This window comes from Argiope bruennichi, chromosome 3, assembly GCF_947563725.1.
Source record: "Argiope bruennichi chromosome 3, qqArgBrue1.1, whole genome shotgun sequence".
NCBI lineage: Eukaryota > Metazoa > Arthropoda > Arachnida > Araneae > Araneidae > Argiope > Argiope bruennichi.
Window position 1 is genome coordinate 77,996,793 of NC_079153.1, and position 25,657 is coordinate 78,022,449.

At 29.4% G+C, this 25,657-nt stretch overlaps 1 protein-coding gene across 1 annotated transcript in view; it reads left to right on the top strand.

Moving 5' to 3' along the window:
• Positions 1–6,159: 6,159 nt before the first annotated feature.
• LOC129962643 (uncharacterized) overlaps positions 6,160–25,657 on the top strand; it is a 383,150-nt gene continuing 363,652 nt past the window's right edge. The window contains exon 1 of the mRNA XM_056076520.1: positions 6,160–7,415. Within this exon, the coding sequence (XP_055932495.1) occupies positions 7,075–7,415 (341 nt within the window). The 5' untranslated portion in view covers positions 6,160–7,074. The remainder of the gene's footprint in view (positions 7,416–25,657) is intronic.

Genomic DNA, 25,657 nt, shown 5'->3' on the forward strand with positions numbered 1-25,657 from the left:
AAACCATATTTTTTCAATAGATATGCGCAGAATGTTGATCTCTTTGTCTACGACTGTTAAAACGGAATGAAAGAAAATAAAATTGCCTAAGTTTTTTGTATGGGGAATAAGTTTTTCCGAGATTTATCCAACGACACAAAGAAGGTAATGAAAATCAACAGAATATTAAGTTATATCTATAGGATGATTATACAGATTATGATTGTAATTCCATTTTTTTATATAGTTTCCTCTCGACGCAACGAACATCATTTTTAAAAAGAGTCTACATTTCCAAAACGAAATAAAATTTCATATAAAAAAGAAAAATAGAAGGTGCGGAAATTTTTCAGATGCCTTCAGATCAGTATATTAGAATCAGAATTAGCACAGAAATATGTAAATATATTTTCTGGTACCTAAGCCAAGGAAAAATTGTGCTCTGGTGTAATGCATGAAGAATAATTTTTTACAGTGAAAGAAAATAATCATATGATTATTAATTTCTGTTCATTCAAGTACCGTATAATTTAATGTATAAATAAGTTCTTGAAAATCTAAATTGTTAATAATATTTCCTCAACCCAAAACGATTTATTGCCACTATTGTATTTGTATTGAGAAAGAGCCATGTAAATGGAACACTTAAGTTCTAGAATTTAAATATATCTAATTGAATAAAATACATTAATTCCATTAAAAGTAAATCAGTATGATAAAGAAAGAATGAAACCTTTGTAAACCAAAGTATAAACATGTATAATCTGTTTTTTAAATTCAAGTGGATTTATTGATACTTTTTTTGAAATTGCTATTCTTCACGTGCTCTAGCATTTTCCAAACGGATAATTTAACATCTACGCCAGTTTATCTCTCTTTAAACAAGCGTTATCGTATTTCTTTCAAAACTGCTTTTTTTTAAAGCTTTGTATTCTTCTTTAGTTGATCTTTATTGATTCTTTTCAGTTTTCCAATGACAGACAAATTTCTTCTTGCCAACCGCGCGTTCCGTGCCGACAGGTGGTGGAACGAAGACAAACACTTATTAGAAGGGCAGGAATTTTGTTTCTGTTCCTCTTAAAGGAAATAGGTTGCGGTGCTCCTCTTTTACATTCCCAGACGATATGTTTATAGGATTTGGTGTGCCGCAACATTCAGATAGAGAACTTTTCAGAAGAGTATTTGTTCCGTTTATGTTTCATGGAATATTTTAAATTGTTCTGTTGTAGATTTAGAATACAATTTGTTTTGTTCCAGATTTTCAAACTGAATTGAACTAACATTCCTATTCAGAATCCTTTCCGACTAAGAAAAGCTTCCTATTCAGCCATACGATCTACACCTTTTATTTCTCTATCTGGTCAGTCTCTTTTTCAAACAGCGATTCGTAAAAGAAGAAAGAAGGTAATAAATAAGATTAAAAAAATAAAATCAATAAATCAGGGAAAGAAAAAAACCTAAATTTTAGAAAACATCACCGTTTATAAACTTCCGATTTGACAACAAAAGAATAAAATGGAATAAATGTTTTGTGGACTTTTTTCTATCTAAAATGACAATGGCATTAAACGAAAATTATTCCAGGTTTTTTTTACGTGTTTTGAATTTGAAAAGTTTAGTTTAATAAAAAATTTTAATTAGAGGAGGGGAAAAAAATGAAATAAAGTCATTCGTGGTACCGTATTTATTTAAGTGTGCGATTCAAAAGACATTTCTTCGAGCGAGATATCTATCAAAGATAATCTTTTTATCTGGTACTCGTGAAATTTTCCACTCTAATTTATTATTGGGTTATTCATTTTGCAGCAGTCAAAGCGTATACCAAAGTGTGTTTATATATCAAATGGCATCCGCAATTATATTTATCATTCGACTGTGACGTCATTTGAATTAAATAAAGTAAAACAAAACATGAAATAAATCTTGCTAACAAGTTATTTATATAAAACATAACCCATTCAGAAGTTTAAAAAATCAAATTATCAAGTAACAGTTGATAAGAATATATATTTTTTTATTATTATTTTAAATATTAACACTTTCCTAGTTAAAAATAAGTTTAAAAAACAAGAAAAAAAACATGAAGCTTTACTTTAAAAAATTTTAATAGAAAATGGAGCAAAAAATGCATGACAATGGGCAAGAAATTGATAAATTAAAAAGTAAAATGTTTACTTTTTCCAACTTTTCACATCAAGGAAAAAATAATGTTAGGTAAAAATTTAAAAAAAATAAAAAGCTTTTTTCCCGAAATACAAATGTAAAAAGAAAATTGAATTAAAGTAATTAATCTAGTGTCAGTTTCGAATTTTATTCCTTTTCCTGCCTGGTAAATTTTTAATTTTTGTTTGTTAAATGAGCCCGTTCAGTGTTTATTTTCATGCTAAACATTTATAAATGTCATGTCATTAATTAGTGTTTAGAATCTGATATATATTTAATCAAAGCTTTTTCGCTTTATCTTTGAGTAGATATCTCTATACATATAACCACTCGAAACTTATTTAGAAAGCTTTGTTGACTATTCGTATTCTAAAGTACTTGTATCATATTATAAAACATGTTTTCTTATTCAAAATATAAAAGATTATTTTTTAGCAAATTTAAAGATTTATTTAACAAAAGTTTTTCACTTATTTTTCATGCATCATTATATATATTATCTATAAGTAGTATGAGTGTTTCTAATGAAGAATGACTGCACTAACAAATGAAAACGTTTCAGTTGAAAACAAAAAAATAAATTTTTCAAAAAAATGAAAAATGAAAGAATTTTTCTGCAATAAGAGAATGAACGTTATTTTTTCACTCTGTATATAAACATGAGGTTTTTTTTCAATATATAAAGAAAATACAATTAAGACAAAAATATATAACAATAAACTAAGTTCAAGTAGAAGATGTGAGCATTGATGAATATGCGAATTTTTTAATTGATGAATAATTGGAACTATTTTCCCTCCATATTACTCTAATTAACAAAAACTAACTATGAAGATTAAATCCACTTTTAAAGGTATAAAATATATAAGCTTATTTGGTTATGTTATATAATTATGAGATATTGTTATGAGCATATTTAACTTTAAAAAAGACAATATGCATTTCGCTACGACTTGGGCAATAAGAATTTGAATACATTTTTGAGAGGAAAAAAATGAAATGATATATTTAGTCACTTACGCGAGTTCTCAAATTGTACAGACTAAGTCTATGGCAAAGGAAACCGACGTGCTCTGATTGGTTTAAGCCTTGGCATCTTTTTGGCAATGTTTTGCACTCATAATAGTGTAGTTTTCGCTTATTTGGCTCAAACTTTGTACCTTTCATTAGTTTTATGGAAGATACGAGTGAATATCAGCACGATCTAATTTTTATTAATATAATAGTTTTCTCTAAATATTACTAGCAATACTACTGATACTAATTAATAATAATAAATATTACTAATAATACTAGTAATACAAGTAACTAATGTTGTTTATGCACAGAAATATAAAAACAAAATGAAAGTAATTACTCAACATATGATGCAGTAATTAAATAATTCTTATTTTTCTGTGATTTTCGTGCCTTTATTAGATAATTTATGCCGTCATTGAAACTTGTTGCTGAACTTTTGTTACTTTCCCATCAACTACATATGGGGAGATGATTACTTAATGCCCAAAACGTATAAATATGTAAGCCTTAACGGAAAATGTGATTTCGAAGCTAATTTTTTTAGTTATATCAAAATAATATTAAGAAGAAACACACACACACAAAATATTTCTCAATAAATTGTAATTTTTATATTTCCTGAATTTAGGTTTCAGGATTTGATCTTTTCCGCTGTATATGTGTTCCAGATTAATATTACATGCAAACCATAAAAAATAGGGGGGGGGATAAATTTACAAATTTTATTTATTTTTATAAAAATATATTTCGGTATGGCATCTTTTTTGGCAAAACATTGCCAAAAAGATGCCAAGGCTTAAACCAATCAGAGCATGTCGGTATCCTTTGCCATAGACTTAGTCTGTACAATTTGCGAACTCTCGTCACTTACTAAAAAGGTTTCATATAATTTTGAATATTTGCTTTCATTCCTATTGTTTCCATTTAATTTAATTTGGTATTTTTGAAATCTATATTTAATGGCAATACGCATCTTATCAAAAGATTGTAAATCACATTTTATTAAATGAACAGCTTATACAATTTATAAAATTATTAATAAGACTATTACTTTTCTGCCAACTAACGAAGCAATTAAATATGAACTCTCATACAGGGCAGCAACCATTGCAAATATTTAGACAAGCAATTTTTGAAAATCGTTAACGCTCACTGGCAAATGAGAAGCAAGGTTTCATATTGTGGTTTCAAGATTTAACTGAAACAACAATGCGACCTTGAATGGATTTAGACTAAACGAAACGGATTTAAATTGCATGAAATATGCGCCGGAGAAATGTTTTAACCACTTAACTGTTTTATTTTCTAACTATCTAATAAGATGCATCTTCTATTTTGAATTTTTTTTTAAATTTTGATTCAAATGAAAAGCCATTAAATACTTGACTTATCTATGTATTCGAAGTAATTTTAATATTGAATTATAATCGTTATGAATGGTTTAATTTTTGCTCACAACTATCAAAATTCGATAAATCGATGCACGTGCATTCGGGCAAAACAGTTAAGGGGTTAAACAATATTTTTAAAATTCACAACAAATTCCTTCTAGATCTTCCTCTATACCGTACCAAGCTTCAAGGAAAGGAATAACAACATTCTAGATTGCATCCTAAAAACATTCTTTCAGTTAACAAGAAACGCATCTAATCTCAATTTTGATGTAAATCTCAGTGATTTATTTTTTACATGTCGTTTTCACTTATCGGAAAAGGTACATCGAACATCGTTATGCAAATATTTGTTCGCAGAATTGAATTCCTCCATTTTTTACTTCTAATTTCATTTCAGAGCAATATTTTTTTACTTGTTGAAAAGGATAGTTCCTGGTTTCGCCTCTGTATATTCTGAGTCTTTCTAACAATTAAAACTGTACTTCACAACAGCAAAGTGAAAAAACGTTTACCCGTATAAGCGTAAAACTCTATGAACTGAAATATGGATTCAGCTGAAATCTTTAATTTCTACATCCCTTATCCTCTTGGCAACATCCTTCTTTGTTTTAAAGAATCTACCATTAAAGGATTTTTGCTTATATCTATGTAGAAATATTTTAATATTTTCATGAAATTTTAATAAAAAGTTAATATAAATTGTCTCAGTTCCTCCAATTTTGCTATTTTTGTTTTAATATCATTGTTTAAATGTTAATTATTTTTCATAAAACGTGAGAATACAATACAAAATCGTCGACAACGAAATTTTCATTAAGAAATTAGCTGGAACTGATGATAAAGACAATTTAAAATTTCACAATTAGTAAGAAACAGAAACCGCACCGAAATTCTGCGTCCTCCAAACGAAAACAAAACTAAATCTTTCCGAAAGCGGAACAAATCCTTTTCCACTCATGTCATCTTCGAGCATAGTAAACAAAAGGTTGCGGCGCACACGCACCCACCTGCTCTCAGTGAGTCTAGCCGGCCCGCGACTACAGCGCCCTCTCGCCCCGACATGGAACGATTCCACCGATCCCTCTCAAAATGGCTCGAACGCTTTCGCCGGGCTGATTGCGCGGAGAGGAGTTGTCAAAAAAAGAACAACAACCCCTTCTGCTCTCATGTTTGTTGTGGAATCTATCAACAAATGGATACAGCGTGCACTCGCCGCAGTGAAGTGAGTGGATGACTGATACTCAAATATCGTTTAGAAATTCGATTTTAGAATTATTCTGATTTAATTTTTTGTATAGAATATGATTTCTTCTGGGAAAAAATAATAGTATGACGATTCATTGTAAAATGTGATAAAACATTGAAGATTTGTTGAGTTGTGGTTATTTTCCTACGAATTAATATTTTTTTTTCTTGTCAATTTGCTGGAAAACGAATTATAAATATTTCTTTGGAATTCGAATAACATTTAGAAAAGAATATAATAATTTAAGAAAAAAGTCGTCTGCTCCATTTAAAATATTTCCTACTAATTGTCAACTGAATATCAGTTTATAGAATTAGTGCTTCTAAAATCTTTTCAGAATTTTATGATAAACTGATTTAAAAGTTATAATCTAACCAATTTGTATGAACGTCAAGAATCATGTGAGAAAAATAAGACGTTGATAAATAAATTTAGAATTTATTCTATTTGCTATTTTTCATCACTGTTTTTTATCACTTTCACGAGTGTGCTGATAGACAGCTAATTGTATATCCAGTGAATCACTTGAAACCTGACACAAAAACAGTAGACATTCTTTTTCCTGCGCAGGAAAACAGCGTGCTCACCTTCTTACGTGCTGTGAGAAGAATGCTGCTACGGTCTTTTGAATCTGGTTGTCAACAGAGAGTGCGACCTTGATCTTCATCTGTTCAGACAGCGAGTGCATTTTAGTGCCAAGAACTCAAATTTTAACATCATTTTTTTTAAAGAAAAAGCCAGTGTTTGAGTTAAAAAAATTTTAATAAATTCTAGTCCATTATTCTTCTAACAAAATTTTAAAATTCATATTTTATGGAGCATTCGATCATCTCAGCTACAGAGAACTCAGTTTTGAAGTGTTAAGCTTTCTTTTTCCAATAACTGACTAATAAGTCATAGAACTATCGATATAAGAACTTGGCATCCAAGTATAACCTATTTTTAAATATTAGCACTATTTTTTAGACTTGGAGTGTGTTTAGATGACAGTTGGGTTGTGATATTATAGATTCATCATAGAAGTGTTGCAGTTGCATATTTTCGCGGATAATATATCATATGATGAAATAGCTGTTTTCATTTTTATTCAGTGACATCATTCAGAAATAGCTATTATTCACTAATAACACCATATAGGATATAACAAGCATTGTTACTACATCAGTAGTATAATCTAAGCTTTCTGCTTAAGAATCAACGTGACATTTCAAAGTTCGATCACAAATAGTGATCCAGCCTCTGAATTCATAAAGAAAAATAATAACAATCAAGATGACGCCCTACGTTGTGTATGAGGAAGATAGTGACGGACGCCCTGTGCCCCAGAAGCCCAAGTCTATCATGGTTGGGGCTGCAAATGGATATACTAATGGCAATGTCAATGGTGGTGTAAACGGTAGTATGAATGGTGGCGTCAACGGCAGTATGAATGGTGGTGTCAATGGCAGCGTTAATGGTGGCGTGAAGCAGCAAGTCAACGGGAGCGCCATCCACTTGGTGTCCAAGGATGAAGATGCTGTGGAAACTCCCGACAGCCTACCGTCTCGTTCTTCCGTTTCCGGTAGGAGCATCATCGGAAATGGAAAAAACGGAAGAAGCGGTGCATTGAAAAGGTAAGATCTCGTTTCCATTTTTAAGTGTAATGTTATATAACCAAATTGAGAGATTCATTATATTGGTTAGTATTTGTCGTCTTGTATTGTTTTATGTGTTAAAAATTTACTTATTACCATCATTTTTGTTCAAAGTACAGTTTTTCAGAAATTATTCAGTTAATATAACTGTTATATAATTGTAGATAGTTTTTTAATATATTCAATTCATGTTTAATTTTCTGATTGTAAAAAATATAATTTAGGTGTAGAAAAACAGGGGGAAAAAACCCATGAAATTCATGTTAAAACGATGTTTTAATTAATTTTGTAAAATTATCTGAAGATTTCTGCCTGAAAAGGTTCAGGATATTATTATTCTGAGATGTGTAATAGATTAGATTTTCTTACATATTTTTACATGTATAATTTGGTTTGGGCAACAACTATTTTCACGACACCATTTATGCACGATAAGTTTCTAAATTCCATATATATATATATATATATATATATATATACGGAATGTAATATTAATTAATAATCAAATTTTGTTAGATATAATTTAAGTAAATATTTTAATGATATATTTCAAATTAACGTAACTCTCTGAATTATTTTTCTTCCTTCTAGTCGAAAATCTAACAGAAATTTCAGTTGTCATTCTTTTAATGACCAAAATTCATGAACTTAAAATTGTGTGGAGAATTCTTTTAGTGTAAGAAGTTCCACACCATAAAAATATTACTACTTGTCACATGTAAACAACGACATAATGCGCAGACTTTGGATCATATTATTATTGAATAATTTATAGAATCTATTTAATCATTTGTATAAAATATTATATTTATCCCATAATATTTTGCACCTTCATTATCACTATTTTTTAACTATTAAATATTTTGTTAATTGATGTGTCAGTGCCTTAAGGGAAGGATGTGAAATTCGCAGCTCATCGCGAAAATCTTTGCGGGCCAGTAAATATAAAAATATGTATACATAACAATTTTTTAATTAAAATTCTACTGCTGAATTATAAAAATAAATCATTATATATAATTATTAATAAATAGTTACAACATTATGAGCAACAAAAATCAAAGCATAGCAATTACGCAAACAAAAAACACATAGAAAATTTGTAAGTAATAAAACTAAATTTGGTGTCCTTCGGATAAAAGTATTTGATTCTTTTTTCTCCATAGTTATAGAATCATCAAGTAAATATGAAAGATAGTCGAATTCCAATGTTGTTTGAAAAAGAAATTCAGTAGTTGGAATGTCAAAATTTTTTAAACATTTTCCAGCCGGATTCGAAAATAGTTGAAAATCGGCGTATGAAATTGTTCTCTTGTTTAGGAGAATGATGAATTCGCTAAGAGCTGTTATTTATACTGACAGTTATGAAAAGAAATAAATCTCTTATTAAATCAACGATTATTGACATTTTAATGGGTATCAATTTGAAAGATCATCATTACTTAACAAGATATTCGAAAAAGTAGTAAAAAAGATACGAAAGAAAATATTCCAAGTGGCAGGAAGAAAATTGACATAAGTTTTATGGTTGCTTTTAGCGTTTTTATGCTGAGTTTTTGAAATAATTTATTTTGTAATAAAAATACAGAAAAAAAATTTATTTAGACAAAAAAAAATCTCTTAAGTTTGGTTGCTTTGCAACAGGTACTTGCAAATGACGTTTTAGCACATGTAGCAAGTTCTTATGTCGAAAACGTTGTATAACAGTGGTAATGAAATCCTTAAAATTGAATTAAAAATATGATATTCTCTGGAGTTTTGTTTTAAGAACAGTCAGCTACATCTTCCTCTTCACGCGAATCACTTGAAATTACTTCTGCTGAATTATCTTCATCTTTTGCTCCTCTGAAAACTTGCACGTCATTGCCTATGATTAAAATCTTTTTAGTGATGAATCGAAAACATAGGTTTGAAGAGCTTTAGAAAACACGAACAATATGGTTAAAGTGATTGAATACTTTTTAGAAGTCATGAAAATATACTGCAGATTATTAAGCTTTTAACTGTTGCTGTCATATCGAAATTCTAAATAATAACATTGATTCCAGCTAGTATTTCCGTAACAAAGAGAATTATTTATAATGGATTCTGAATTATGTTAATTTCTTTTTCTAATATTAAAATATGTAATACATTAAATCAATATTGCAGGTTTCTTCCCATTGAAGCCGTTTCCCTGAATTCCTTAAACATATTCAGAATTTTTATCATCATTAAGGTCTTTTCTTTTATCAGATGACATCATTTAATCAATATAGTCCCATTTCTTCTTCAGTCGTTATTGATTTCGTTTATTTTATATTTACTGATAAATTGCTCTTTCTCTTGCGCATTATTTTATCTAACTGTCATTATTGGCGGTGAACCTTTTCGGTTAGACTAAGATTTCGTGGCTGTGTTTTTCTTTGGATAAGAGCAGCGTTTTTATCTATAAATGATATGACTAGTGTTATAATAACATCTTGGTAGTTATAACTTATTTTCCGATGTAATTTTTTATCTTGTTTTTGACTGACGCTCAGATGACATCTATTTTTCTCATTTTAGTTATAATCTGATTGATCCAAATAACTGAACCGTCAAATACGATAGTTCATCTGCTAAATATTATAATAAATTGATAAAATCTAGTTAAATTATAAATAACCTAATTTTATGTTGTATGTATCAAGATAATAATTTATAACATTATAAATTATTTTTATAATCCAAATTTTTAACAGACCAAAATTCTACTACTAATCCCTTTTTATTCGATATTTCATAAAATGTCTTGAACCAACGCATTTGTTTTTTCTTTGTTTACAAGTAAAAAAAATGACGTTATCAAAAAGCCAGAAAAAAGTAACTGATGTAAAATATATAAAAAAAATATTATTATGGAAATTATATTTTCCATTTTTTTATCTTACATAATTTGTCATATTTTAACCATTAATAGTTTAGTATCGTTACGATTTATATAATAATTTCCCATCAAGTTTAACTTTAATATTTCTGACTTAATGAGCTAACGCATGACCAAGAAATTTGAATCAGAGAAAGATGGTTATGAGTTTTACTCTTTTTGTGTTTGGAGCTAGAATTATTTAAATGCTGGTAGATTGATGTACGTTTTAACAACATGGCACGTTTTGGTTTGGAATAACCGTTGAACATTTTCCTGACTTACCTCCAAGAAAAATACATGTAAGATTAGGCGTTTTAGCAACATTGCTGGCTGCAATTAGGTTGAGTCCTGGCGGTTTCCCTGGTTTTTCTCCAAGAAAACACAAATGGTGTCTTTTTCCCGAAAATCATCTACGATGGGTATAATAACTAACCCAATATATTGAAGTTAAATCATCTTCTACCTTAAATGGAATCTAGATACGTCAAATCTTTTTGGTTAACGGAGTGACTGTCTAGAGGTATTCTGCATTGAAACGAATCACAAATGTAGACTTTTCCTAAAAGTCCTCGAGGAAGATCACTTGCTCCTGGTATTCGACTGCTGCCTAATTCGACTTTTATCACGGATGTGATGAAGATGCATCAAATCGATTTAAGTGAAGGAAAATGCTACGCCTTATCACAAGTCTTTGGCTTAGAAACTTGGCAGATATACTTACCAAGCAGATAATACCAGCATCATCTAATTTAGATTCATGCCTTCCTTAGAATCAAAAGTGGGATTTCGGATTTTATTTTTGGATTTTAGGATTTTTTTTTTTGACACTTTGACACGGCTTGATTTCTTCTGTATTGCCAGTGTATTCAGTTTCCTGGTCTAAATTCCAGAAGTCTAAATCATTTTAGTTTTTAAGGATTCCTAAAACATATAAGAAATTGGATTGAAAAAAATTATTTCGCGCTAAAAGAAATTCAGTCTTCTGAAAGAATCCTGAAAATTTCCACAGCAATAAAAGCGGTTAGAATTTTTTGTGTTTTAGCGCTTATACGAACCTCGTCACTTTATGTAGAGAGAATAAAATAAAATTATTTTTATTCTCAGAATCGGTAGAGCAAATCTGTGAAAAGATTTAACTCTATAATATTGAGCAATTCATGGCTTAAAGATACGTAAGCCTTTTTTTATATATGATTTACTGAAAAAGAATTTTAAAATCCAGGATCTTTTATTGCACTGGGGGGGGGGGGACCGTTCGAAGAATTTATACTAAAAAAAGAATTGAACATGATCAAATCATTTTGAAGGAGACGAAAACAAGCAATATTCAGAAGTCAGAAGATAGTAAAATGATTTTTTTTTTTTTTTTACTTGGTTGTCTGATTCTTGAGTGATGCATTTTTACTACCGCTTTTGGAATTTCTATCAAACATACTTCATATTTTATTATCAGTTATTTTGCTTATTTGAATTCATTGAGAAATGATGGAAAGTTTTTTTTTTTTTTTTTGGATTTTTATTGCTATAGAAATTGACAAGTTCATTGAAAAACTCCATTTCTGAGTTTTAATAATAACAAATGCATAAAGACCAAGAGAAAATAGTATTAACCATGAAATGCTTTCTGCGTGACTACTTTTTCTTATATGGAATCATCCATATTACAGTAAACTTCGGATTTCACAATTTCTTTGTTATATAAAAAACGTTTTTATTTTCATAGAACTTATGAGACATTTATCGCAATTCAGAGGCGGATTGTAGGCGGTTATGGATTCGTGTCTGGATTGCATTACGAACCGTCATCCATTTATGCATTCTCTTTAAATTTTAATTGTATATAACAAGATTCGCCTTAAAATGGTGTTGGAGAGTGCATCAGTTCGAATTACATGTCTATAAAGTTAAATAAAAATGAAAAATAATGTAATAGTTACCATGAGGTCATTAATGGAGATAAAAGACTTGTACCTAAGAGCTTTATATTGATCTGAGGATCCAACTCATAATGGCAACTTTCTTTTCTTTAAAATAAATGGAGCTAAAATTAACTTAATATTTTTATTTTAATAAAATTACATTTAAAAATACATGGTTCATCGTATAGTCATAGTAAAATTATAAATCTAGGAACCTAGCACTTTTCAAAAGTTACTGAATCGAAAATTTTAATAGTTTTTTTAATGTTTTAATATTTTCAAAGTAAATGCAATATTAAAGTATTCGTGTTCTGATATTAAATTAATATATTGTGAGCTTACATGCTTAGAACTTTTTCAGGGTCAAAAAATGATTAATTTATTCATTTTAGTATTCAAACATTTAATTTATTCTAGTATAATTTTTGTATTTCAACCAATTTAAGGGCTTCTGAATTGTATATATATTTATTATTCGGCCTCTTTTAGTATATTCTCAATTTGTAAAATAAGTTTTGTGGTGATTTTTATGATAACTGTCTCTTTTATTCAATAGTTTTTGCGAACTTTGAATCTATAAATTATCTGGGAAATTCAATCTCAAAATATCCTTTTAAAAGGGATATTTTGACTGAGAACCATGACATTCTTTCTGTCTTTTGAAGTCATCAGATGTGCGTCTTTTTTAAATAATCGTTCTTGACTTTCTTCAACTGCAAAAAATCTAGTTATCAAAGAGTTAATGAAATAAATGTAAAACTGTCTAGGAGATAATTGGCAGACAGATAGATCAGAACCACGTTTAGAATGAACTCTTAATGCCTTTATTAAATAGCCTTATATAGTTTATTTATTATATAGTACGTGAATAGAATTTATTAGTCCAACTTTCCAAGCTTGCTAAGAAAATATTAATTTGATTAATTTTTTAGTCCTTCTAAACATTAATATGCTGGTTAAAAGGCGAAGCAGCAGATAATTTTCTGTTTATTAATAAATTGAAATATTTCCGGAATTAAAAATTTTAACATCGTTTCGCAGCTGTTTTTCTCTTTTTCCACTCCTTCACGGTTTTTTATGGCCCATACTACAATTCAGTGTTTAAAGGCTTAGACAGCTGTTATCCTAGTGTAACAGTTTGTGCACATATACTAGGTTACATCACCTCGATCTTTTGTGTCTTCGCACAGCGGGCCAGCATTTCGAGAGCTGCTTCAATCGCGTCATCAACTCAGTGAGCACGAGTTCGTGACAAAACCCTCAAAAGAAGAGGCATTAATCCAGGCAGAAACCCTTGGTTAGGTTAAGTAATAGTGGAGGGTCAAAAAATGAAAGAACTTTATGAAGTGTGAAAGATTCGTACTTAATAAATCTTTTGATAAAGGTTTAGAAGTTTTTGATGGTGGTTGTTTACATAAAACTGTCGATAATATACTCTCATATTACTGCTTTTAATATAGGTTCATATATATATTTATTCTATAACAAAATATTTATTTGATCTATAATTTAATAAAATTTGATCAATAATTTAATCAATTCTAAGTTGATACTTGTTTTACATTTTTTTTCTATACTTTTTTACTTTTTATTTTTAATAATTTGTTTACATTTTTTCCCCCAAATATTTTTGGAAAACAAGTTTTGACAGAAAAATATGATTTAAATTGAAGAAAATTTTAAAAATCAAAGTAGATTTTTTGAATATATTTAATGTTATTTTGAAAAAAAAAAATTTATTAATACATTTTTATAAGTATTTCTATATCCAATTGTCTTGAAATGGGTATTTAAGAAAATAAAGCTATATGAAATTAATCATTAAAAATTTTACCATTATATCCCAGCAATTTAAAATGTGTCCAGCTTAATACCACATTAATTGTCCATATTTACTGATTAAATAGAAATAAATATTCACAGATTTTTTAAAATATTATTTGGATATTATTATCAAACAAGAAACACGCAAGAAAATGATTATAATATTATTTCTTTTTTTTATAGTGCAAAAGTATCACAAAGTCTAGTTTTTTCGACCAAGTTAAAAATCTTATATTATTCGTCCGTTTCCTATGATTTTTTTAAAGTATCATTAAGAGAAGTGAACATTGCAGTTCATTAAATTATAAAATTCACTACATTGTTTACTTCTCTTTATTATTCCCGAAAAAAAAAAATCTTATATTTTTCGGATTTAACCAGAAAATTTAGAAAGTAAAATTTAGGATTTTTTGCATTATTTAAATTTACTTTAAATATTGAGATTGAAAAATATTGTATTTTGCTGCTCATGTATTAAAAGTTACCGGTACTGCCTTATATGAACCGAAACCTGACCCATGCGATCGATCATCTAATTCATTTCAACTGTTCTAGGATAAAGAGTAACAATATTTTCAAAACTTTTTCGGAATGTCACATTTAAAATACTTCTTATCCTATTTTTTATTTATTTATTTTTTTTATTAAAAAAATGGGATATAGAAAGACAGAGAATTCAGAGAGGCATATCGTCTGCTATAATTTTTTCTATTACAGTCAAACTTGTTTTTGTGTGGTATATAGAAACCGTATAAAAGAAATCGCGTAAAAAATTTTCAAAATTTCATAAATAGTTAAAATAAATAATTTTTTACAACAAATTAAAGAAAAAATTTCATGCGGTGAACGAGGATTGCATTAAAAAAAAATCTCACTTTGAAAATCTGTCGAAGATTTACGAAATAATGAGGAAGTGTTATCTAAATTAAATAAATAATTAAATTACACATGGAAACATTTTTTAACTTAATTTCTCATTTTAAACATAGAGAAATTTTCAAAATCCACATTATTCAATACTACGAATACTATAATCGAAAACGCGCGTCTTCATATGATGAACTGGTTCAAAATCATTTCCATCACTTGAAGATATTAGAGGATTCATTTTCCGACTATAAAGGGTATCCCAAAATTAGAGAAAGATATGAATTTGCAACCATTCGCGCAGTAAAGTGTTGTCAACCCGATTGAAAAAGCCATATGACAGCTGATAGTTTAGGGTTAGTAAAAGTGGAACATTGCAAGATAGAACAACGTGTTAACGCAAGATTTGAATTAAATAAAAAACACAGTTTTTTTTTTAAATTGTTAAATTTTTCTTCATAGGATAGGGTTATGTATGGAATAACACAAGAGTCAAATGGCCACCAAGGTTTTGCTGGCACATACGCATTCTTTTCTCGAAATTTTCCATGACCATTTTGCATACATGTGGCTGAATTTCGTTGATGCAACGTTGAATTTCCTTCTCCAGTGCATGCGTTCTTGTGGGTTTGCTAGGGTAGACCTTTGATTTCAAATAACGTCATAAAAAAGTCCAATGGTGTTAAATTACATGATCTTGGGGGCCAATTCTCAAATTTGTGGCTGCCAGATTTTCATCATTTTTTTAAATACTGTTGAACAATGGTGAAACTTAATGTACTTATGTACACTGATAGAAAACGTCTCGACGGTGTTGTATTGTCAACACCTTTGGAATTCATATACCGCATAAAAAATCGCACAAAAATAAAATTGCACCGAAAAGAACCACACAAAAACAAGTTTGACTGATAATCATTAAGAAAATTCAATATCAGTGTAATAAACAATGAATTAAAACAATATAGGTGGTTTTATTTACTTTGGCAAAGATGTATTTCCTCATAATCATTATTCATATAAAACACATATTTTCCAGTCAAAAATAATATGGATAAAATAACTAAAAAACAATATGAATAAAATATCTCAAAGTTCCTTTCGGAAATAAAGGAAACAAAGAAATTTTGCAGAATCTTGGTAACCACGTAGGATGTTCCTTCAGAGCATTTCCTTCTAAATATCGTTTCAAATAAAAAGAATGACGGCAGCATCCATTAGGGCGCAACCACCTGAGCGACCTCAAGTATTATCAGGCAAAAGGTACCGAAAGGTTTATGTTAGGAAAAAATTTCATTTCCGCCATTAAAAAGCGATGCATCGAGCGAAAAAGCAAATATTCCTGCACTAGCCAGCGCATGCACCTTCGCCAATGACCACTTAAGAACGCTTTCTGATTTATTCTGTTCCACATGAAGGGCCCTCCAAATTGACGGGCGTTATTCCTGACGACCCCAGATGCACCGCTGAAAGGCTTGAATGATTTCTTCAGAAAGGTGGCAACATGCCATCAATTAGACCGAAGGACCAACAATGGGTGGAGATTGTTTCACTTATAAGCGGTCACTATACTTTGTTCACTGTTTTGCCAGGCAGGTTGGTGAACCTAGAGGTGGAGATAATAAATCATTCTTTTTTTTCCGGTCCTGAAAGAATTCGAAAAAGAGTTTGTTCACACATTTAATCGATCTCTTTTAAATTTCTATTAAGCATATTTAAAAATAAAAAAACAATCAAAAATCAAGTTCCGGAAATTTTTTTTTTTTTTTTTTTTGTTAAATTTTCAATTACTATGATTTTTTTAATATTATTTAAATAAATAAAATTTAATTTCTTGAATAAAATTTTAGATTTCGTAGATGCATACAGTCAGCATTATTTGGTAATTCTTGAGGTGAAGTTAGTGACCCGTTATGGCGATAGTTTTTTTAATGAGTTAGCGATTTCTAATAGGTATTATCCAACAATTGGTTTAAAAATGATTTGCATGTTGTCCGATAGAGAGAATGTAGATCAAAAACTCTCAAATTTAACGAAATCTTCTAAGATTCCAATTGAATTTCTATTCAACAAGTGTTGCCTGATGTATATGTAATGATATACATATTATAAGCATTTCATTTATACTAAAAAGATTCTATTCCAAAAAAAATAAATTGAATTGCCTATTCTAAATTACTGCTAACGAATTACATGAATCTTTACGTAACATTTAGGGATACAACTTAACTTCGACATTACGGTTGGTTATTGTTGGTATTCCAACAAATTTACGTCTGATCTTTTCAGTACAATTTAATTAAAAATCAATTTATAATGTTAATAACATATCTTACTAATTGTGTAGTTTTTAAAATCACATAAAAGACGTCATGGCTATTAGGTATCTATTGAACGTGGAATAATATGTTAAATTTTATCATTTCCTTGTCCTAGAGAAGTCACTATTTATCCATAGGATATATTACAGTGGAGGTAGCATATTTACATTCTGCATATGTAATTACATACATTGACCTAATAAAAAAGCTTATTTTTCGGTTCACATACATCTTCACTTACAAATAGAGGCCATCTTGCTTTTCAACATATTCATAACGGTGCAATTACTCAGAGGTATCAATTATTCTTTTAAATATTTTCCTGGTCGGTTTCAAATATAGTGTGTTTTTATTTGGCACTGAGATGTAAGAAAATAAGTCTATTTGATGTTTCCCTACTGTATCGTTTCAACAAACAATTGTGTCTTCCAAAACTGTCAGAAAATAATCCAATCTATGGTGATAAGTTACAAACCGTAACCGATCATAGTTTTTCTTGATATATTTTAAATCATATATATAAGTTTCAAATTATTTTTCCCATTCATAATCTTTTTTTTTTTTTTTTTTTTTGGACTCGGAAAACATATTCAAATATTTTTTTTAATAAAGACAAGAATGTATTTAGATTCTATATTTTGTTTACTTTAATATATTGTCGTCCTGTTTAAAAGTAACACAAAAGCAATTTATATGTATTCCGAAATAAATTTGTCAAATAAGGCATTATTACCATTTTAAATACTTAAAAAAAACTTTTTCATTGTATTAATTTTAGTATCGTACGACTTTTCCCCTCTAATTATATGAAGTTTAAAAAGTTTTTTTTGTATATTTTATGGCAATAGTTTTTATTGTTTTAGTTACTGGTATACAATAATACAATATATAATAATAATAATATTATATATATATTGTAATATATATATAAATGCAATATATTGGTCAATTATATTGTTTCATTACTTAGTTACCACGATATTAAGTATGTTTTATTTCGAGTATGAATTCATTATCGTGGTTATATAAATTTATAAATTTAGTGTAAATTTTAGGCATAGATAAAGATATTGTTTGCCAATGGATTCTAAAACCCTCAGCGCTTTTGCGCATGCGTTAAGATGGGTTTAATTCGACAAAATAAGGGTGAGAGGAAAGATGAAAGGAGGAATTTATATTTAGCAATAAATTTAATTCCGGAAATGCGCACTTTGTTGCATTGGGCACATCCTTCCGCGTCTCACCCCTTAGTGAGATAGAATCATCGATAAGTGACCATTTCAGGATACTGAAACGGACAGTACACGAATAAAAATCAAAGTATTATTTTCTTATTACTTTTGGATTAGAGGTTTGAATCTTCTTTAATTTTTTAATTTCATAATTGGTGATTTTTATTTTATTATTTATGATTATAGATGATGATTTATTCATTGGAAAATCACTATTCTGAAAATTGGACTGTGCAATTTGAGGACCAGCATTATGAACAAAGCAGAAAATTTCAGATAATTAAAATTTCTATATTTAATTAAGTTTTAACACCGAAACAAAAAAAAAATTATCGAAATAAAGACTTAATTTATGTCTGTTGTTTTCCATTTGGACATGAAATTTTCTAGCGATTGCTTGTCCAAAACAATGTTTCATTTTCCCAACCATTCATTTTATCCCAAACAGTTATGCTCTGATTTATCTGCATTTTATTCCCCAGAGCTCATACTCTTGCCCGACATGATATACAAAATCCCATTTACGTGTAATATCTTTTTCTCATTGCGTTACATACCCCTCCAAGCCGTTCGATTGTTTCGTTTCGGTTGTTTTATGAAAGAGCATAACTTGTCCGTCTCTTGAAATACCACTTTTCCTTGTAGGGCGAAAACAATTGTAAATCAATCACCGGGTCACAGTGGTGATGCGTTGTTATATGTGTTTCCCTTTTACCTGATTCTTGGAAGAACTCGTATTTCATTTCGCCCGATGCACTCAGTTGGGCTTTCAAGGTCGATCCGCGTCCACCGAGCTGTAGAAGTGACACAGGTAAGGCCTCGACACCTGTCTGAAACATGCGACCGATTTGCAATATAAATATTTACGACTTCGTCAGAAATCCATTACGAGAAGTAAACAATGAATTGCTAAGAGGCTAGCTTGTCTGGAATTGAGGCGAAGAGTTCTGCAGCTTTTCGTAGAAACTGACCGTTGATGTTGCTTAAATTGACATAAACCGATTTCTTGCGATAAGTGTCATATCGATTCAAAATTGTTTACTCGATTTTAATATAAACAAAAGTAAATTCGATTCAGAAAGTGTTTCCCTCCACAGTGTTTAAAGTGACCAAACTAGTTTTTATTCCTGTAAAGCCTTTGTTACGAAATTTTAAATTACTTTCGGAGAAAAAGAGTATTGACCATTTACCTGATAATACTGTAGAGAAATAATAAATAATAAAATGGAAATATAATTATCCCATTTTAACTAAAAATAGTTTGAATTTGACTTTACTTTGTGACGTTAAAGTCGAATCTGTTTATCACTATTATTGTTCTCGACACAAAATCATCGTAACATTATTTAAAATCAAGATACCTTTTGTCAAATAAGATGGTATGGAGAAATATCTCTATACTCTTTTAAAGCTTTCCTATTTTTAGTTAGTTTCACTTATATTCCTTCTTATTTCACTGTGAGAGCTCTATAAAATCAGAAGAAAGATGGGTTTGAGACAAATCTCTTTATACGCTTATAATGTGGAATATCTCTAAAAAAAATTCTTATAATTCATGTATTGAATTTTATTTTTATTTATTTTTTTTATCTTATATGCATTATGAATGATTACGAATGTTAATTAGAACGTGACTTTTAACTTTAATTAAAGATAACCGAATCATCATTTAAATTTTAATGTTTATTATGGGTTTCCAAATACACTTGGGATATTCTTGATTTACAAGTGTCACTAAAAGTGACTGAGTGTCCCATTTTTAATTCCGAAACCTTCTTTTATTGATAGTTTAATTTTGAGTCGAAGTATGACACTCGTGACCGCCCGCTTAGTTCACAGATTTCAGCACCTATGTCAAATACAGGATGATCAGAAAATGACTTTTGTCAATGTATTTGTTCCTAATGGTAACAATGATGAAGGAAAGCAAAAAGAAAAAAAAAATCCAAATATAGATATTACAAATGAGGCATCGGATGATGAGAAAGGGTAGAATCGAGCTCCCAAAAATCAATTACAGCAGCAAAATTTTGAAAAAAAAAAAATGAAATATATTTTTTTACATCGCCAGTTAATCGACAATGGAAAACTGATCATGATTTGTTAATAACCACTCCATGCATGGTGTTCATGCTGGAATGATACCTGTAATACTAAAGAACTTACAAATAACATTGACATTAAGAAACAACAACGATTTTAATCAATAACATTTTGCTCAAGTCTATATAATCAATTCCAAGTTACCTTTCAGATCTTACAAAATATCTAGAGTTCGTGTAATAAATCAATTCCATGTACTTCCCTTCACATAGAATGACATTTTGAATGGGAAGAATAGTGAACGGCAATGCAGTATGAAACATGAATCATTTGAACCATTCATTACTCCCATTCTTTGTAGTCGAAACCAATATACTTATTCGATACAATATACTCAAATGCCTGTATCTCGAATTTCATTCGCACTTTTTGAATGTGGAAGATAATGAACAGCAATGTAGTATGAAACATGATAAGATGTATTTCAATATACCGTTCATTGCTCTCATTCTTTCTAATAAAAAACAATATGCTGATTCGATGTCCAACCACTTATATATACTTTGATCTCTTAATTTCAAATGTCTGTATCTCGAATTTCTTTCGCATTCTTTGATTATTACAACCGATAAGAGCTCATATACTGGGAAGATACTTTGTCATTACCTAAATGTCTTTAAAGTTTGAATAGAACTTCAACATATAAATCATTTGAAGTGTTTCGATATTCTTATTGCATATCAAAAAAGAAGCTTGCAAGCTTGCCTCCTACTTATTATCTTGCCTCACTTATCAACGATTAATTTCATATAACAACTTCTGTATCATGTATTGAAGTTTCTAACATGGAAAGTGGTTCTAATCTCCGATATCATTCCCTTCTAGGGAATATTTAGCTTAGTCCATGAATCAAGGACTGACGATAATAAAAAAAAGCCAGTTGTCTTTTTTTTTTTTTTTCTTTTTTTTTTTTCTTTTTTTTTTGAGGAAGCGATCCGGAACAATAATAGTCACTTGTCTTACTTGCCTTCTATTACCTTCCTTGACTTTATTTGAATTTTCTTGAGGCCATTTAGGAAAACCTCCAATACCCATCTAGACCAGAGTGAACAATTTGTTTCTAATTGGCTAATCGCACTGATAGGTTTTTAAAAATGCTAGTAAAAAGGACAACTTAAGGATCAAATCGATAACTTTTTTCACTCCGATTCATGTCTCTCAGTTATGTTTTTCCTCAACCCACAGGTGGATTTCTGAAATATCTTGCACATCTTTTCAGATCGCAACTTGTTTAATACCAGTTTTTAAATTTCTTCATGACAATCATTATTTCGTTCTGAAATCGTTAATTATAGTCATATGAAAAGAATCCAGATTTGCTTTGCACAATATCAACTTTTAGTTCCCAAAATAACCCTTCGCTAAAATCGCGTACGGACCCAATGTACTCAGGTAACGTCTAGATAGAGGATTTAATCCTAGGTCATGATTGGTGTTGAGGCTTTATTGTATGCATTTGTCTCGATGCCTGTCTCTCAGAACAAAACACTTCATCCATCCATTCAAGCAGAAACATCCAGCTACAAAATGATAATAATGATAGATCTCAACCCCCTTGTTGTATATAAGGACAAATTGTAACTCGCAGCCGATTTTCCCGCCTTCTTCAACACCCCTTAATCATTTGCTTATTCCTCAGATGTGTATCGCGCCGAACACCCCCGGCCATTGTAATTCAAAACGATAATGTCGAGACAAGATGTTCGGGGTCAGGCCTTGTTATCAATGGAGGACGTTCCACGTTCTCGTCGGGTATTTTCTTTTCACGAGAGAAATCTGAAACAAATAAAAGAAAGATGAAAAATTTTTCATTCTTTGATACAGATCTGGTTTGCTGTAAAACGAACCCTCACAGCCATTGTAATTCGTTTAAAGACTGACCTCGCTCACGAAGTTTGTTCGGGATTCCTGTCTTTTTACTTTTTTTCACCTTAAAACTCTGAATTCTATCTGATAGAGTTTGAAAAAGATCTTCTTGTGCTGATTTCTTTTTTCATCGGATTGTGTATAATAAACCGATCTTGTTTCAGGAAGTATTTACAATTTATCTAAACTTGAGTGAATCATTCAGTTTTGTTTTATAAAGTTTACATTAGATTCGGTTTGTATTGCATGATTCTGTTACAGCAGTGTTTTTTTTTTTTTAGTGATGATCTTGAGTTTCAAACAAGATTCTATTTCCTGATCAAGAGTTTTAGCAAATGCATGGTTAAACACATAAACTGAATGAAATGGTACAAGGAAGTTGAAAAGAACTTTGCCACTTGTATAGTGATGCAGGACTCTAGGTATCTTATAGTATGGCATAGCGACAAACGTGTACAAAATGTCTTTATGAGCGTTTTGAAACCAAATGTAAACAGTGTGCGAAAAATTAATGCATTGGACGCTATTAACAATAGCTAAATCTCTAATGACCATTGGATGAGATAAAAAAAAAAAAAAATTATAATTATACTCTGGGAGCAGACTTTCGGTACACTACTCCTAAATATTATTTGAAAAATTTATTTCATATGAATTTATGATTCAAATCTTATGGTAATTTTACAATTTTACAATTTGTTTTGTATGATTCGTTTACTGAATTTTAGGTCAATCCTTTTGTTTGTGAAATGGCAGCACATATTCAGAACATGAAATTACTAATGTATACACATTAAATAATTAAATAAGCAGTGAATTGCTTTATAAATTTCTATACTGAAAGTTTTTATTGTATGTTAAGAGGAATTTTTTTATTATTGTTGTTTTTTCTCAATTGCTAAATGTGTGATCGATTATCAAATAAGGAATCTTAAATGGTTATTATTTTTTATTTCTTTAAAAGAAATATCAGATAAAAAAATTGATAAAAAAATTGAGGCAGGTTCCACTGATTTTGTAATTGTTAAATAAGTTTAAAGAACTCAGGAAAACAATAGCTTTCAATAAATTCGTAGGTTCTTCTAAATAGTAATAATCCAGCAAAATTCAGACTAGAGGACTTTTCGATAAATGAAAGCGTTTGAATAGTGGACGCTGAAACAAAATTAAGAAAATGGCTTTTATTTAGAGAATTTAGGTTTATTGCTCGAATATAGAATTATGCAGAAAATTATATTAAAAATATTTGAAAATCTGAGCAATAATCTGTTGTTTGTTTGCCCCAGGTTCACTGACATTGACGAATTAATATCCTTTTCACATTTAGTCCTTCTGCAACTGGAAGAAGGAAAGAAATATTTATGAAATGTTAGAATATTGAGGGAGAGGATTACCATAGGATAGTATTCAATAACTGTCCTATGGTTTAATTGGTGTTTCACGATTCTAGTTATATTGCTGCATCTTATATATAATATTATCTGGTCCGCTGGAAACGCTGACAATGTATAATTTCTCTTAAAGTGATCCATCATAGTCACCCATCATATTTTACTTTTTAACATTAAAATAATAAGTGGATATAATGGTATGGACACATGACACATGAGAATTCTGAGCGAATATAGGGACATTATTTAAGGATATAAAGGCATATAAGAATTCTAGATCACCGCACTAAGTTATTTTTAAAAATCGTGGTTGGCATTCATTGGAGTTAGTTTTTCGTATTACAATACAGATTGATATTCTAAAAAAATCTTGAAAAATGGTGAAGATTGAAATCAAACTTCCAATCTTAACAACAGTAATCATCATTCCTTGATATTCTTTCATTGATCATAATGGTTTCTTTCCAATTTTAAGACACGAACTTCTTTTTTTTTTAAATTTATCTGATTGCTTTGAAAAAGATAAAATGAACAGAATATTCTGTCTTGTGGATCTTTATCTTAACTTTGAAGGTAGTCATCCTAAGGTTGGATAGCTATTTCTCTTTTGATTGAGAAACCAGCATTAAACAACGATAAAAAGAAAAAGTGACATATGGCCAAGAAGTCGGGCGAGGTTGTTGCTTTGGTTATAAGGAAGAGCCATTAAATTAAGGAAGGAGTAGTAAAATTTATTGCTGTACCTGCCTGCTGTATTTATTGCTGTATTGCAGTAATGAGGCTGCGTGAACCTGCCATCAAAAATCTTGCCCCACTAGTTTGATCTTCTTGTTAGTCTCAGATATACAGTGGAAAGACTTTTTTGACTAATAATTAGACCTTTTTTATATAAAAAGAAATGTTCAGCTCCCCCATTAATTAATACAGTTATGAAAACGCTTCATTTATAAATAGTTTGTTGATTCAACATCATTATTATTTTTTTTTACATTTTTGAGTATGGTCTGAAGCGTTTTAGTACTGTAATGTGCCAAACCGTTGCTTAATATTCTTTAATTAAAGTTAATTAATTACGAATTAAAGTTCTTTAATTAAAGCTAATTAATTAAATTTCTTTATTTACGAATTTAAAGTGTTTTGAGTGAATTTACGATTCAGTCAAAATTAAAATCAGCTATTAAAAAATTGGATACCGGCTTCAAAATTTTTATGACAGATAGACTCAGTTAAATTCCCATTGGGCGCAGTGAGTAAAATTTCTACTATGCTTTATATAGGAGTAATTACTGAAACCTGATATTTGATTAGTTTGAATATTTGTGAGAAAAAATATTAGGTAATGTAATAAATATTGGTAGGTATTATAAACAAACTGATGTATATATGTAATGATATCTCTTAAATTAATTTCAATCCTAATTAACTTCCTAATTTTTATCTTAATTTAGCTTATATTAACTTGTATGAAAGAGAATGGACAGAATCTTATTATAAGATTAAAATAGTTATTACATATAATGATGAATAAATCCAGCAATTATCGTTAAGTATCTTGAAAAAAAAATTCAGTTTCTTCTTTGCCATTTCTATTAGAATTTCAATCAGTTTAATATAGCATTTTTGGGTTTATCTTTACTTTTAATAAAGAATGGATATGTATGTAATGATATCTCAATCTCTAATTTAAATCCTAATTAATTTCCTAATTTTTATCTTAATTTCGCCAATATTAATTTTATTCTAAAATGCACTTTTATTTCCTGATCCAATTCCCACTTTTTTATTTGATTAACGCTACATAAGCAATG